The sequence below is a fragment of the Cantharellus anzutake genome (assembly GCF_015039405.1).
Source record: "Cantharellus anzutake strain C23 chromosome Unknown EI90scaffold_9, whole genome shotgun sequence".
Classification (NCBI taxonomy): domain Eukaryota; kingdom Fungi; phylum Basidiomycota; class Agaricomycetes; order Cantharellales; family Hydnaceae; genus Cantharellus; species Cantharellus anzutake.
In genome coordinates, this window is record NW_024066959.1 from 298,589 (window position 1) to 309,086 (window position 10,498).

The following is a 10,498-nucleotide window of genomic DNA, read 5'->3' on the forward strand; positions in this document are numbered from 1 at the left end:
CCGGAAGCAAGTAGCCTCAGCTCTGTCATACAAAGTCACAAAGTCTCTCCCGACCGCGGTTTCGGTCGCTAAGGGCCTATTTAGTGTGGGGCCGTGGCCTACAGATCCGCTATCTTCAGGAAAGCCCACCAGCAGCCGCGGCGGTCTGGTTTTGAGCCCCTGCACAGCATTACTCTAATGTGGCGGACATGTGTCCCTTGAAGGGAAGAATTGATTACCCGCTTACATAATTTTTGGCTGCAAATAGACAGCGGATGGTGCAGGTCGATTGGCTCATCCAGCTCCAGATACCGAATGGCCACAGCTGCTTGGCTCGATATAAGTACAATCGGCGTTTTCGCCCTCTTTCTGGGTGGTGAAACACCTCACTGTTCGGGTACCATTTGTACAGATGACTGCGTATGTGAATCCCCTTGTGGGGGAACCCAGGGATATCCGTGGAAATGTTCCTTCATGTTTACGCATAAATATACATTTACAAGCAAGAAGGCACGAAGCTGGATTCCACAACGGTGTACTCCATCATCTATCTCATGCCGTTGGATCGGAGCAAGTCCCGCAACTAAGACTTGTGACGATGCAGATCGGGACTTCAAAGTATCGGAATGGCAGAGGCGCCCTTTTCGGACGTGTAAGGTCCTTAGGCTAACTTGAAGTTGGGTTTGGATTCCACACTTCTGGTGTGGTCTCGCGTCCTTCAGCCGTTTGATATTTGCAGTCGCGAATATCGTAACGATGGCGAGCCAGATCAATTCGTCGGGGAAATGCAGTCCAGGACAAAGTCGGATTGACACGAGGTAGCGAACGCGACGTGTACCTGATTATCACCCACCTTCTCCCATACCGACAAAGGTCGGATCTATAGTATTTGGCGGGCTGACTGTTTTCATGTCGGAACCCCGAATCGCTCCGGAACGAATTTTTCTGGGTCAGGGTAAATGGACTCATCTACCTGAGACTCAGTGCTTAGGATCATAGCGATGCTCACCATCAGTTAGCAATGGCAGTAGCACACTGAGTTTCAAGGTAGGCAATACATCGTGAGGATGGGAGGTTTGAGCATGGATGAGTGAGACAACCTCTGGAATTAACAGACATACAGTGGATCAATTGTGAATATTATTATAATCGCACTTGTGGCTTTTACCTTCTTGAACCGGCCGGTATGGTACAGAAAGCGGAACCATTGGTTGCCACCGCAATGTTTCCTTGAAAATGGTTTGCACATATGGGAACTGGTCTCGGCTACGCAATGGCGGTATCATGAGAGAAACTCGTCGAGCCGGATGGTACTGACTCGGATAGAATGGGCAGTCCTAATCACGATGTCAATTTCCTTTTGAGCTTTCTGTTGGATTTCTGGCTTCAGTACCATCGCCAACCCAAATGCGACAACCGCTGCGGTAGAAATATCCCGGCACCTGCAACTGATTAAGTTAGGATTTCCGCTTACATGCATTAGCTTCTACCTTGATCGCAAGTTCGGTGGACTACTCACCCAGCAAGCCGAAAAGCCACTTAAGGATCCACTTTCCTTCTAGAATCTATAACTGCACTAAATGAACGGTTGTCCACGCCCGCAACCTTGTAACGAAATTTAATGAAAACTTTCCTCTGACGCCGTATGTCATTGTCTACGTACAATATCTCGTTCCACCTTCTCGAAGGGAATCTCGGTGCAATTACAAGTCACCTCGGCCCATACCTACGCCTTACGTTTGAACCCGGCGAAGGGGAGCCAAGAAGGCACGTACTTCACTGTAGGTGTTTCATGAATGGGAGTTGGCACCTTCACAGTGCTCGTTCAATAAACTCAGAATGAATTCTCATAGGGATAAGACTAAATTAAATTCGGGTAGGCCGGGCGTCGAACGACGCACGCATTCATGATAACGGGGGACATGGTGGCCATTGTTGAATGGGTTCCCACAGGACAGAGGAAGTTGTCAGCGGGAGCGGGGCAGTCAAGGCCTTTCCCTAATGTAGTCGAGGTCTTCTATCTCGCTTTGGCTCTTATTGTGTTTCCCTTTGCTGATTCCCGGATTATTAGCTGACGATTCCATATTCAACACATATCCCACAGCAGAAAGATATAATTAAAATGTGGGCTATTCTAGAGGCCTAGTAGCATAAAAAATGCCGAGCAGCTAACTCACAAATTGAGCGTGGTTCAATAGCGGTGGACCTAAGGAGGCAAGTTATTAGAAAGTTGGAGTGGAACGTAAGCTGATCTACCTCTTCACGCTCCCGACCACGCATGTAAGGAGGTTCGGTTCCTGGATAGTAAATGTCCGTCCAGAGGTCTTTTGGTACGGGCTCGGGAGATGCTTTCGACTCCTCGACTGCCTGGTCAACCTCGGTTTTGGCTTGCTTGTCAATACGCTGGTGGAAATTGGTGAATTGCGAAGGAATGTTAGAGGGCCTAGTGACACTTTACTTTCAGCTCTTCTTCTGTGGTAACGCCCCAGTCCTCAAGATATTTTTGAAGGCCTTTGATAGGATCTTGGGTGCTGCGCATGCGCTGAATCTCATCACGAGTGCGGTAAGTTGTACCAGGGTCGGACATCCTAAAAATCGTGCAATAGTATCAGAATATGGAGTTGCGACTGACGCAACTTACGAGTGACCACCATAACGATATGTCACGAATTCCAAAAGGACAGGTCCTTTTCCATCAAGAGTCCACTGCTTGGCCCATTTAGAAGCTTGATACGTGGCAATGATATCCATCGCATTGACCTGGAGACCAGGTATTAAGTCTCCACGCTTGAAGTATTCGGTGTTTGACGAGGAACGAGCAGCGGAGGTGCCCATTCCGTACTTATTGTTCTCGCACACGAAAATAACGGGAAGATTCCAGAGTTTAGCCTACAACGAACGAGTTGTTACCTTGATATTATAGAGATTGTATCACTTGCCATGTTGTATGCTTCGAAGACTTGACCCTGGTTACTGGCACCATCTCCATACAGCGCAAATGTGGTGACCGGTTTGTTTGAGTACTTCATTGCAAACGCGATACCAGCGCCCACAGGGACCTGAGCGCCCACAATACCATTCCCACCAAAGAATGACGGTGTGAAGATGTGCATGGAACCACCCTTGCCTTTCGACATGCCAGCCTGGCGACCTGGTACAAGCTGAGTGTCGCACACGTATGTCAAACAGGAGACGTGCCTAGTAGCTCCGCTAATACACCCTTCACACTTCCGCCACGAAGGACAGCAAAAGGATGGCAGCGATATGCAGTGATGAGAAGGTCCTGAGGAGTAATGGCATTTTCAACGCCAACGGCGACGGCTTCCTGGCCAATAGCAAGGTGGCAGAAACCACGGATGAGTTTAGCCTTATACAGAGCATCAGCAGCCATTTCCATTCGCCTCATTGTCGTCATGTTGCGGTACATCCCAATGAGCATGTCTTTCGTCACTTCAACATCAAGCGAGGGCGGGTCGCATCGGTATGAGTGGAACGAATCCTCGTGGAGCTTGAGGGTAAAGGGCTCATCCTTGGCCTCTGGTGCCTGCCCCTTTAACGATGTGGTATCTGCTGTTGTTTGCAAACCTCGGGCAATGGTCTGTAAAAATAAAAATAAAAATAATCGTGACGAAGCATAAGTTGTGTGGTTTGCCGGCCAATAGAATGGAGAGATGCGCACCAGCCTAGAGGACCTCACCCCTCGACGAGCAATTAGGCGCGCAAGGCTGGCCATGATGAGCACAAATTGCTTGGGGAACGGAGATTGGGGATTGAGGCAATTCCCAGACGCGTTTTCGCGACAAAGCGTCCCACCACGTGACGTTGCCTGTCTGCAGCCATGGCTGCAAGCGATGCGGCGACGACCACCTTAGTAAGAGCTTCAGTACCTGAGCGCCATTCACGCTGAATAGATGTTGTAGAGTCGCCAATTTTCTTTTTTCAATTTGTCTTCAGTCAAGGATGTAAACGATGCTGCGAGCTCCCCTGAAGTCGTTCGGGTAAGCAACAAGGATCCGTCAGACCAAATTGTGATTCATGATGTTGTGACTCGAAGTCGCCCTCCGAGATATCCGTAACGGCTTCATCATCAGTTGGGATTCTAATAGCCGACATCTATGGACTTGTGCACATTCTGGACCGAACTTGGGTTAAGCTCCACAGTTGGCAAGCTTTCCTTAATGGACGTGTCACGCATATGGCAGAAAGCCGGGGGATTTTAGTCAGCATAGGGGTGAGCCATTTCGGTGGTTAAGAATGTGAACTTTATCTACCGCGTCTGCTCAGGAAGAGGAGAGCAGAATCCCTCAGCTGAAGGTTTGGGACATCACACACAAGGATAAAAAGACAGGGAAACCTACCCTCCTCCGCTCTGCGAAAGTACCCTTGGGTCCTAAGCCGTTTCCGGTCCGCAAATATAATGAGCCCCTACAGCATTCCTTGCTCACTCTTGCTTAGGTGTCTACGATTGCGATTTCTCCTTCCCTCTCTCATCTTGCAGTAGGTGTGAGTGACGGGACGGTTCTTTTTTATCGTCATTTGGACCAGTCCCTCTTCTCCGGTGCTCTTTCGCTTTCTGCTTTACCAAAACCCAAAGTTATCCATGAGAACAGCAATGAGCCTATAACTGGTTTGGCCTTTCGTAGTTCCCCACCCTCATCAGCCGCTGATGGGTCTGGAAAGGAGCTGCTGCATCTGTTTATCGTCACTACCAATCGAATATTGTCATATCTGGTTTTGGGAAAAGGGAGCGGCGGCGTTCCTGTCCTGGTTGATGACATAGGATGTGGTCTCGGCTGCGCTGCCATCAATGAAAAACTAGGAGAGATGGCTGTTGCGCGGGATGAAGCTATCTATATGTGCACTCCTGCAGGGCGAGGCGCATGCTATGCTGTAGAATGTAAGCAACTGCATTTTGTCCTGCAAGGCATATCTGAAATAACGCCACGACCCAGGGCCAAAGTCGCTGGTTCGCTCCTTCCGAAATTACCTTGTTATGGTTTCCCCTCCCTTCTTCCCAACCGGTGCATCCACTCCAGCAACAGTCCGTAATTATGTCGCGAGGGCCGCAATCCCTACGGTTGCCCCACAAACTGACGTTAGCAAAGTGATTGTTTACAATCTCGAAAACAAGTTTACCGCGTACTCCGAAAGTGCTTTCATCGAGGGCGTTAGGGATGTGGTGTGCGATAGTGATTCCGTGTATATAATTGGAAATGATGGCAAGGTAACACGACCTTCGGTGAGACATCAGGCTAAGTTTAACGACATACCGTGCAGCTGTTTCGACTCGAGGAGAAACCAACGGTACAAAAACTTGCTATTCTCTTCAGCAAATCCCAATACCTACTTGCGATTAGTCTGGCCCAATCCGAAGGGATGGACGAGGAGGGCGTTGCCTCCATTCGCAAGCAATACGGTGATCATCTTTATTTGAAGGGTAATTACGATGAGGCAATCAACCAATTCATCAAGACACTTGGCCATGTTCAGCCAAGCTATGTCATTCGGAAGGTGCGAGATTAGCAGGCGTTCATGACAAGGAGTCTGACTGCGGCTCGTTGTCCTTACCTGTCCCCGAGCCAGTTTCTGGATGCCCAACAAATACACAACCTTGCATCCTATCTTCAAGAGCTTCACGCGTGCGGCCTAGCAAGCTCGGATCACACGACTTTGCTTCTGAATACGTACACCAAGTTACGCGATACGGAGTGCCTGTCCCAGTTTATCAAGATGGATTCCTTGCCGAAACAGCAGCCAGGAGATGCAGGCAGCGGGGATACGACGTCAAGATTCGAATTGCCCTTTGATCTAGATACCGCTATCCGTGTCTGTCGTCAAGCGGGTTATTTTGAACATGCTGGGTTTCTAGCGAAGAAGTATTCGAGACACGACGACTACCTCAGAATCCAAATTGATGATGCGGGGAACTTTGAGGATGCTTTGGTCTATTTGAAAGAGCTGTCCATTGATGTGGCAAGTACCGATCTCCAGTTGTGATCCCTCAAGCTTCTCAACCGATTTTGCAAGGCTTCGGAAAATCTATTGCGATATGGTCGGATCTTATTATCCAACTTGCCAGAGGACACAATGCAATTTTTAGTTGATATCTGTGCTGGGCCAGCTCCAGAGCAGCTCACCGAAACTCCATCGGGAGCCGCTCCCAACGGAACTTCGCACCAACGAGCCTCTTCTGGGATTCCGTTCCTGCCATATCTTACTTTAAACCGCTCGACCGGAACGGACAATGTTGCCGCAGGACAATTCTCTTCACCTCATCCAGCGTCCCACATCCATCCTGGAACCCACGATCAGGCTGACGTACAACAATTAAGTTCGGATATCTCAGGACCATCCGCACCTGCTCAAGCAAAGGGCTCCAATCCTATCATTCAGCGCCCATCTCCATCCCAGTTCTTCGCGCATTTTGTACAGCACCCAGACTACTTCATTCGTTTTCTGGAGGCTGTTGCTTTCCGCAAGTGGAACAAAAGAGTCGATCTGGAACATACAATAACCCAAAGCGGGAGGGTGCCTAACCCTGGCGAGGACGCGCAGAGTCAAACCGCTGTATGGAACACTCTCCTCGAACTCTACCTTTCAGCTGCTTCTGAAGCGGACTCCGGCTCGGATTCCAAAAACGGGACCTTGCTCAGGAAGAAGGCAATGCACGTTCTAGAGAATGATGATCAATTCTTGTATGATCCAACCCACGCATTAATCGTTTGCTCAACGCATTCCTTCACCGAAGGGCTGGTTCTTCTCTGGGAGAAAATGGGGATGTATGAAGATGTGCTTCGTTTCTGGATGGATCGTGCGAATTCCCCGGACAAGATTGATTCTAATGACCCATCTGCAGTGGACGCTTCTAGTCGAGTGATCAATTATCTAACATTATACGGTCCACAGCATGCACATCTCTATTCACTCGTGCTCCGCTTTCTTACGTCCAGCCCAGCGCTCCTGTCCCGTCACTCTGCGGATATTAAGAACATACTTGATTACATTGAACAGGAGAAGATTTTGCCTCCGATCGTGGTGATCCAAGTCCTGAGCAGGAACGACGTCGCAAGTGTGGGATTGGTCAAGCAATGGCTCATGACTCGCATAGCTGAAACCCGAGAAGAGATTGATGCTGCGAGTTGTTTTTATTGCTAACGTTTCAACGACTTCTGATTCTGCGATTTCTCAGGATCGTCAGCTCGTTGAGTCCTATCGCGGGGAGACGAAAGCGAAACTCCAGGAAATCGCTGAGCTTTCAGATGCAGAAAATCCTCGAATATTCCATGTCACTCGGTGCTCGGCGTGCGGAGGACAATTGGATCTTCCCAGTGTTCATTTCATGTGTAATCATAGCTATCACCAAAGGTGCGTGCACAGCGTTGCCGAGTCATAGGGCAGACCAAACAAGTTTCTTCCTAGGTGTCTCAGTGACCATGACACAGAGTGCCCCAACTGCGCTAAGAATCACAGCCTAATTCGGGAGATACGAAGAGATAACGAGGAATTTGCCAAGCAGCCTGACCTGTTTTATTATAATGTGGATAGTCAAGGCTTCGCTGCGATCGCCTCAGCCTTCTCGAAGGGTGTGTACGATATTCATTTGATGTATCTCAAAATTAATGGCTGCCTCAACGAGACAGGTATCATCGCAAGAGTCCCAACAGAAGGCGAAATGCATTCAATGTTGACCTAACCCGCTACTACAATTTATCTCGCGTTAATGTGCTTGGAATTTATCATCCCCCGAGACCTCCGTGCTGGCACTAACGCTGAATGAGTCGATGCTATCTTACGGGACGCCCAGTACGAATGGCAGCTTTTGAAATCCACAAATGAACCTGAAACAAGATCATTAGGACTCCAGTCTTGAACCTTGAGCCATTTGCGAAGCGACAACTGGTTTTATCCATAAGCCACCCTGTAACCAATGAAACCACGTTGGATGTTCGCGAGATTTCCCCAGAAGCGAAACGTACGCACCTGTGCAAATAATGCGACAGCAACCCTTGGCCATACTTGTTCAATGGCTTTTCTCCCTCCCGCATTACGCCAAGAATCTGGAGGACAGGAACCAGGTGGAGCACCGTCTTTTTGGCGTAGTTCAAAGGAATCGAAAACTTGCAAAAGCCGAATGATCACTAATCATATGGGTGAATATCAATATCAAAACTTGATCAGATCCAAGCTCTTAACGCTTACCAAAGCTAGTATGATGGTATGCGAAACTCTGAATAGGTTTGATTCACTATCAGTTGATGTCGCCGCCATGGACGCACTTACTTGTCCTAAGCACCTCTTGGGTCCGACCCCAAATGGGAGGAACGCCGAAGAATCGAAATTCATGGTCCGACGTTCATCCAACCATCGCTCGGGTTTGAACTGGTCCGCATCTTCACCCCATAGATCCTTGCGTCGTTGCATTAGCAAGAATGGGAAGATAATAAGAGTATCATTCCCAGGTATAAATATGGGTTTATCCTCCGAAGTTCGATCAGGGGGAAGGAGGAATGATTCCCTCGAAGCACGACCCGAGAGTACGACCGGTGGGAAGAGGCGAAGAGTCTCATTGATAACGGCCCGTACTGGAATAGTAGCGAGCAATCAGTTTTAGGGTTTGCGGGAATAGGAGTCGCCGACGAATTTACAGTACTTCATCTCTCGAATTTGATCGAATGATGGTAAGCCTTCAGGCACGGTGTCGATCACTTCCGCTCGTAGCCTCGAAGTAATATCAGGGTGAATGCTGAGAGCGTACATGACGAATGTGAAAAGAGACGCCAAGTCATCCCTTGCAGCTATCAACGCATTGAGCAACTGGGCCCCCACCAAACATGAGTTAGCTTGTGCATCGCACTGCATCAGAGGCAGCATTTCGAACCTCGTCTCTGATGAATTTCAAGTCCCCAGTAGAGTCAACGAGATAATCAACAAAGCTAGCTTCGTCACTCTTGGCATCGCCTTCTCGTAGTTCCTTCTTGTTAAGCGCCTCCATCACACGGGGCATGATCCATGAGTCCACCGTTTGAGTATACGTAGTGGTTTTGTTCTTGAAGAACTCCTTGACGGGCCAAAAGTAACTCGAACGTTGACGGTCCAGCGTAAGCACTTGAAGCTGATGAAATGCACGGGCAAATTCACTATAACTTCCTTTCGCGCTAGATTCTTGATCCTCTACAGTGGTTTGCTCTGGTTCTGGCAAAGGTTCGTCCAAGGTCCTAACAATATCAGTCCCGAACAACAACTCTCCTGCCACATCGAATGTGAAACGCCGGAATATGTCTTGAAAGTCCACTGGCTTATTTGACTGAGCGCGGCTGCGCATAGCCCCGATGCATTTCTGCAGATATCGATCGGAAAGTTGGAAATCCCTTGAACGCTCTCGTGCTGTCGAGTTCATGATGAAAGTGCCTTTTCCCCTGAACGGCAGATACCCACCGAAGAAGGGCCGAACGAGAGCCCGATGTGCTGTTGATGCCTCTCCTTGGCACATAATAATGCCATCACCAAATAGGTCATGCATTCTGAACAATACTAACGTCAGTCACTCAATCGACTAGCTTAGGGTGAATCTTACTGAGTCTGGGTGGAACGCCCAACTCCGAAATTTGAGTTTGTGGTGAGGACGGTTTTTATAATGCGGTTGTCCCTCGTCAAGTACAGGTCCGTCCAGAAGAACCTTAGGTTCAGTGTGTCACAGTTGTTTTCATTGAGTCGTCTTTCGTAGAACTCCAGTGCATATCCAGTTCTGTAGCTTTTGACGGCACTGGGGTGATTCAGGTCTAGGCCTGGATCGAGTATAATGATCACACAAAATAATACGCACTCCACAACGACGTCTATATTGCCTGGCCATTTGCCTCTCAAGCGCACCGGCATGACGCTCCCTCGGCGCGATGCCTCCAGCTCATTCTTAAGCTGCTTGTACTTGACATTGGCAGCCCAGTAGCTCAGATATACGAGAAGATAGGAGGAGATCCTAAGGAATGAACTTGACCTCACGACATAGGGAAGCACATCGAACAGCAGCAAGCCATAAACCAACACGGTCGGCGGCAAGAAGATATTCGCAAGTAATACAAGGAAGTCAAGACGGTAATTGATGTGAGATTGCATTTGAGCGAGTGGGGGAACCGCAAGGTGCCGAAATGTGGGCTCGCTCCATTGGACATTTCAAACATATTTTTGGTCTCATATCGGCGCTGGTATTTATTTAGTGAACGGTTCTGACAAGATACCACCCCAGCTCAATCCGCGTGAACTGATAAAAGTTGAGGTGTGGCGAGAAGTTAAATAATGCAGGTTGATTTATATAATTACAAGCACCACAACAAGAAAAACTTTACTATGTAAGGTACGTGCACCGTCGACCTATTCCCGATCTGAGGGTGCTTCGTGTAGAATTTCTTGGGAGCTCGACGTACGCTGTGAGCGCGGCGTTGTGTTACCTTTCTTGCATGGTAAATGCTTGTGCGCTATTCAAAGCGCCTCACTTATAAAGAGAAACTCTCTTTACCTCTTT

General features: G+C 48.7%; 5 protein-coding genes across 5 annotated transcripts; 2 read left to right on the forward strand and 3 right to left on the reverse strand.

The window, feature by feature from the left end:
* Nucleotides 1–52: 52 nt before the first annotated feature.
* Nucleotides 53–812, forward strand: EI90DRAFT_3042674 (uncharacterized protein). Its single transcript, XM_039059204.1, has one exon. The coding sequence runs from the start codon at nt 295–297 to the stop codon at nt 652–654; it is 360 nt and encodes a 119-aa protein (XP_038919828.1). The 5' UTR covers nt 53–294; the 3' UTR covers nt 655–812.
* EI90DRAFT_2640919 (uncharacterized protein) lies at nt 771–1,376 on the reverse strand. Its single transcript, XM_039053377.1, has 3 exons — nt 1,148–1,376; nt 989–1,081; nt 771–924 (listed from the first exon to the last, which is right to left on the reverse strand). The coding sequence occupies exons 1-3, from the start codon at nt 1,263–1,265 to the stop codon at nt 887–889; spliced, it is 249 nt and encodes an 82-aa protein (XP_038919829.1). The 5' UTR covers nt 1,266–1,376; the 3' UTR covers nt 771–886.
* Nucleotides 1,377–1,862: 486 nt separating this feature from the next.
* On the reverse strand, nt 1,863–3,788 carry EI90DRAFT_3279671 (mitochondrial pyruvate dehydrogenase E1 component beta subunit). The gene is made up of 8 exons (XM_039066696.1): nt 3,659–3,788; nt 3,178–3,577; nt 2,919–3,130; nt 2,621–2,868; nt 2,438–2,567; nt 2,236–2,382; nt 2,153–2,185; nt 1,863–2,043 (listed from the first exon to the last, which is right to left on the reverse strand). Exons 1-7 carry the CDS (start codon nt 3,710–3,712, stop codon nt 2,171–2,173), a joined length of 1,206 nt encoding a protein of 401 aa, XP_038919830.1. The 5' UTR covers nt 3,713–3,788; the 3' UTR covers nt 1,863–2,043; nt 2,153–2,170.
* A 29-nt stretch (nt 3,789–3,817) lies between these two features.
* On the forward strand, nt 3,818–7,672 carry EI90DRAFT_3144449 (uncharacterized protein; the record flags this gene model as incomplete). The annotated part of the gene is made up of 12 exons (XM_039065145.1): nt 3,818–3,850; nt 3,900–3,977; nt 4,034–4,210; nt 4,264–4,383; nt 4,435–4,876; nt 4,932–5,203; nt 5,257–5,490; nt 5,563–5,949; nt 6,007–7,117; nt 7,209–7,344; nt 7,399–7,562; nt 7,620–7,672. The coding sequence occupies 12 exons, from the start codon at nt 3,818–3,820 to the stop codon at nt 7,670–7,672; spliced, it is 3,207 nt and encodes a 1,068-aa protein (XP_038919831.1).
* Nucleotides 7,664–10,092, reverse strand: EI90DRAFT_3152071 (cytochrome P450 monooxygenase CYP63; the record flags this gene model as incomplete). The annotated part of the gene is made up of 8 exons (XM_039065772.1): nt 7,664–7,897; nt 7,960–8,117; nt 8,179–8,206; nt 8,260–8,561; nt 8,625–8,793; nt 8,858–9,500; nt 9,554–9,742; nt 9,803–10,092. 8 exons carry the CDS (start codon nt 10,090–10,092, stop codon nt 7,832–7,834), a joined length of 1,845 nt encoding a protein of 614 aa, XP_038919832.1. The 3' UTR covers nt 7,664–7,831.
* Nucleotides 10,093–10,498: the final 406 nt, after the last annotated feature.

What these genes read in the sequence shown, in the direction of transcription:
- EI90DRAFT_3042674 (XM_039059204.1), top strand. Translation starts at nt 295, where the DNA reads ATGGCCACAGCTGCTTGGCTCGATATAAGTACAATCGGCGTTTTCGCC.
- EI90DRAFT_2640919 (XM_039053377.1), bottom strand. Translation starts at nt 1,265, where the DNA reads ATGATACCGCCATTGCGTAGCCGAGACCAGTTCCCATATGTGCAAACC. An exon ending in ATACCGGCCGGTTCAAGAAG is followed by an intron (nt 1,082 to 1,147) that starts GTAAAAGCCACA and finishes TGTTAATTCCAG; the next exon opens with AGGTTGTCTCACTCATCCAT. An exon ending in ACTGCCATTGCTAACTGATG is followed by an intron (nt 925 to 988) that starts GTGAGCATCGCT and finishes ACCCTGACCCAG; the next exon opens with AAAAATTCGTTCCGGAGCGA.
- EI90DRAFT_3279671 (XM_039066696.1), bottom strand. Translation starts at nt 3,712, where the DNA reads ATGGCCAGCCTTGCGCGCCTAATTGCTCGTCGAGGGGTGAGGTCCTCT. An exon ending in GGGTGAGGTCCTCTAGGCTG is followed by an intron (nt 3,578 to 3,658) that starts GTGCGCATCTCT and finishes TTATTTTTACAG; the next exon opens with ACCATTGCCCGAGGTTTGCA. An exon ending in TCTTCGAAGCATACAACATG is followed by an intron (nt 2,869 to 2,918) that starts GCAAGTGATACA and finishes CGTTCGTTGTAG; the next exon opens with GCTAAACTCTGGAATCTTCC.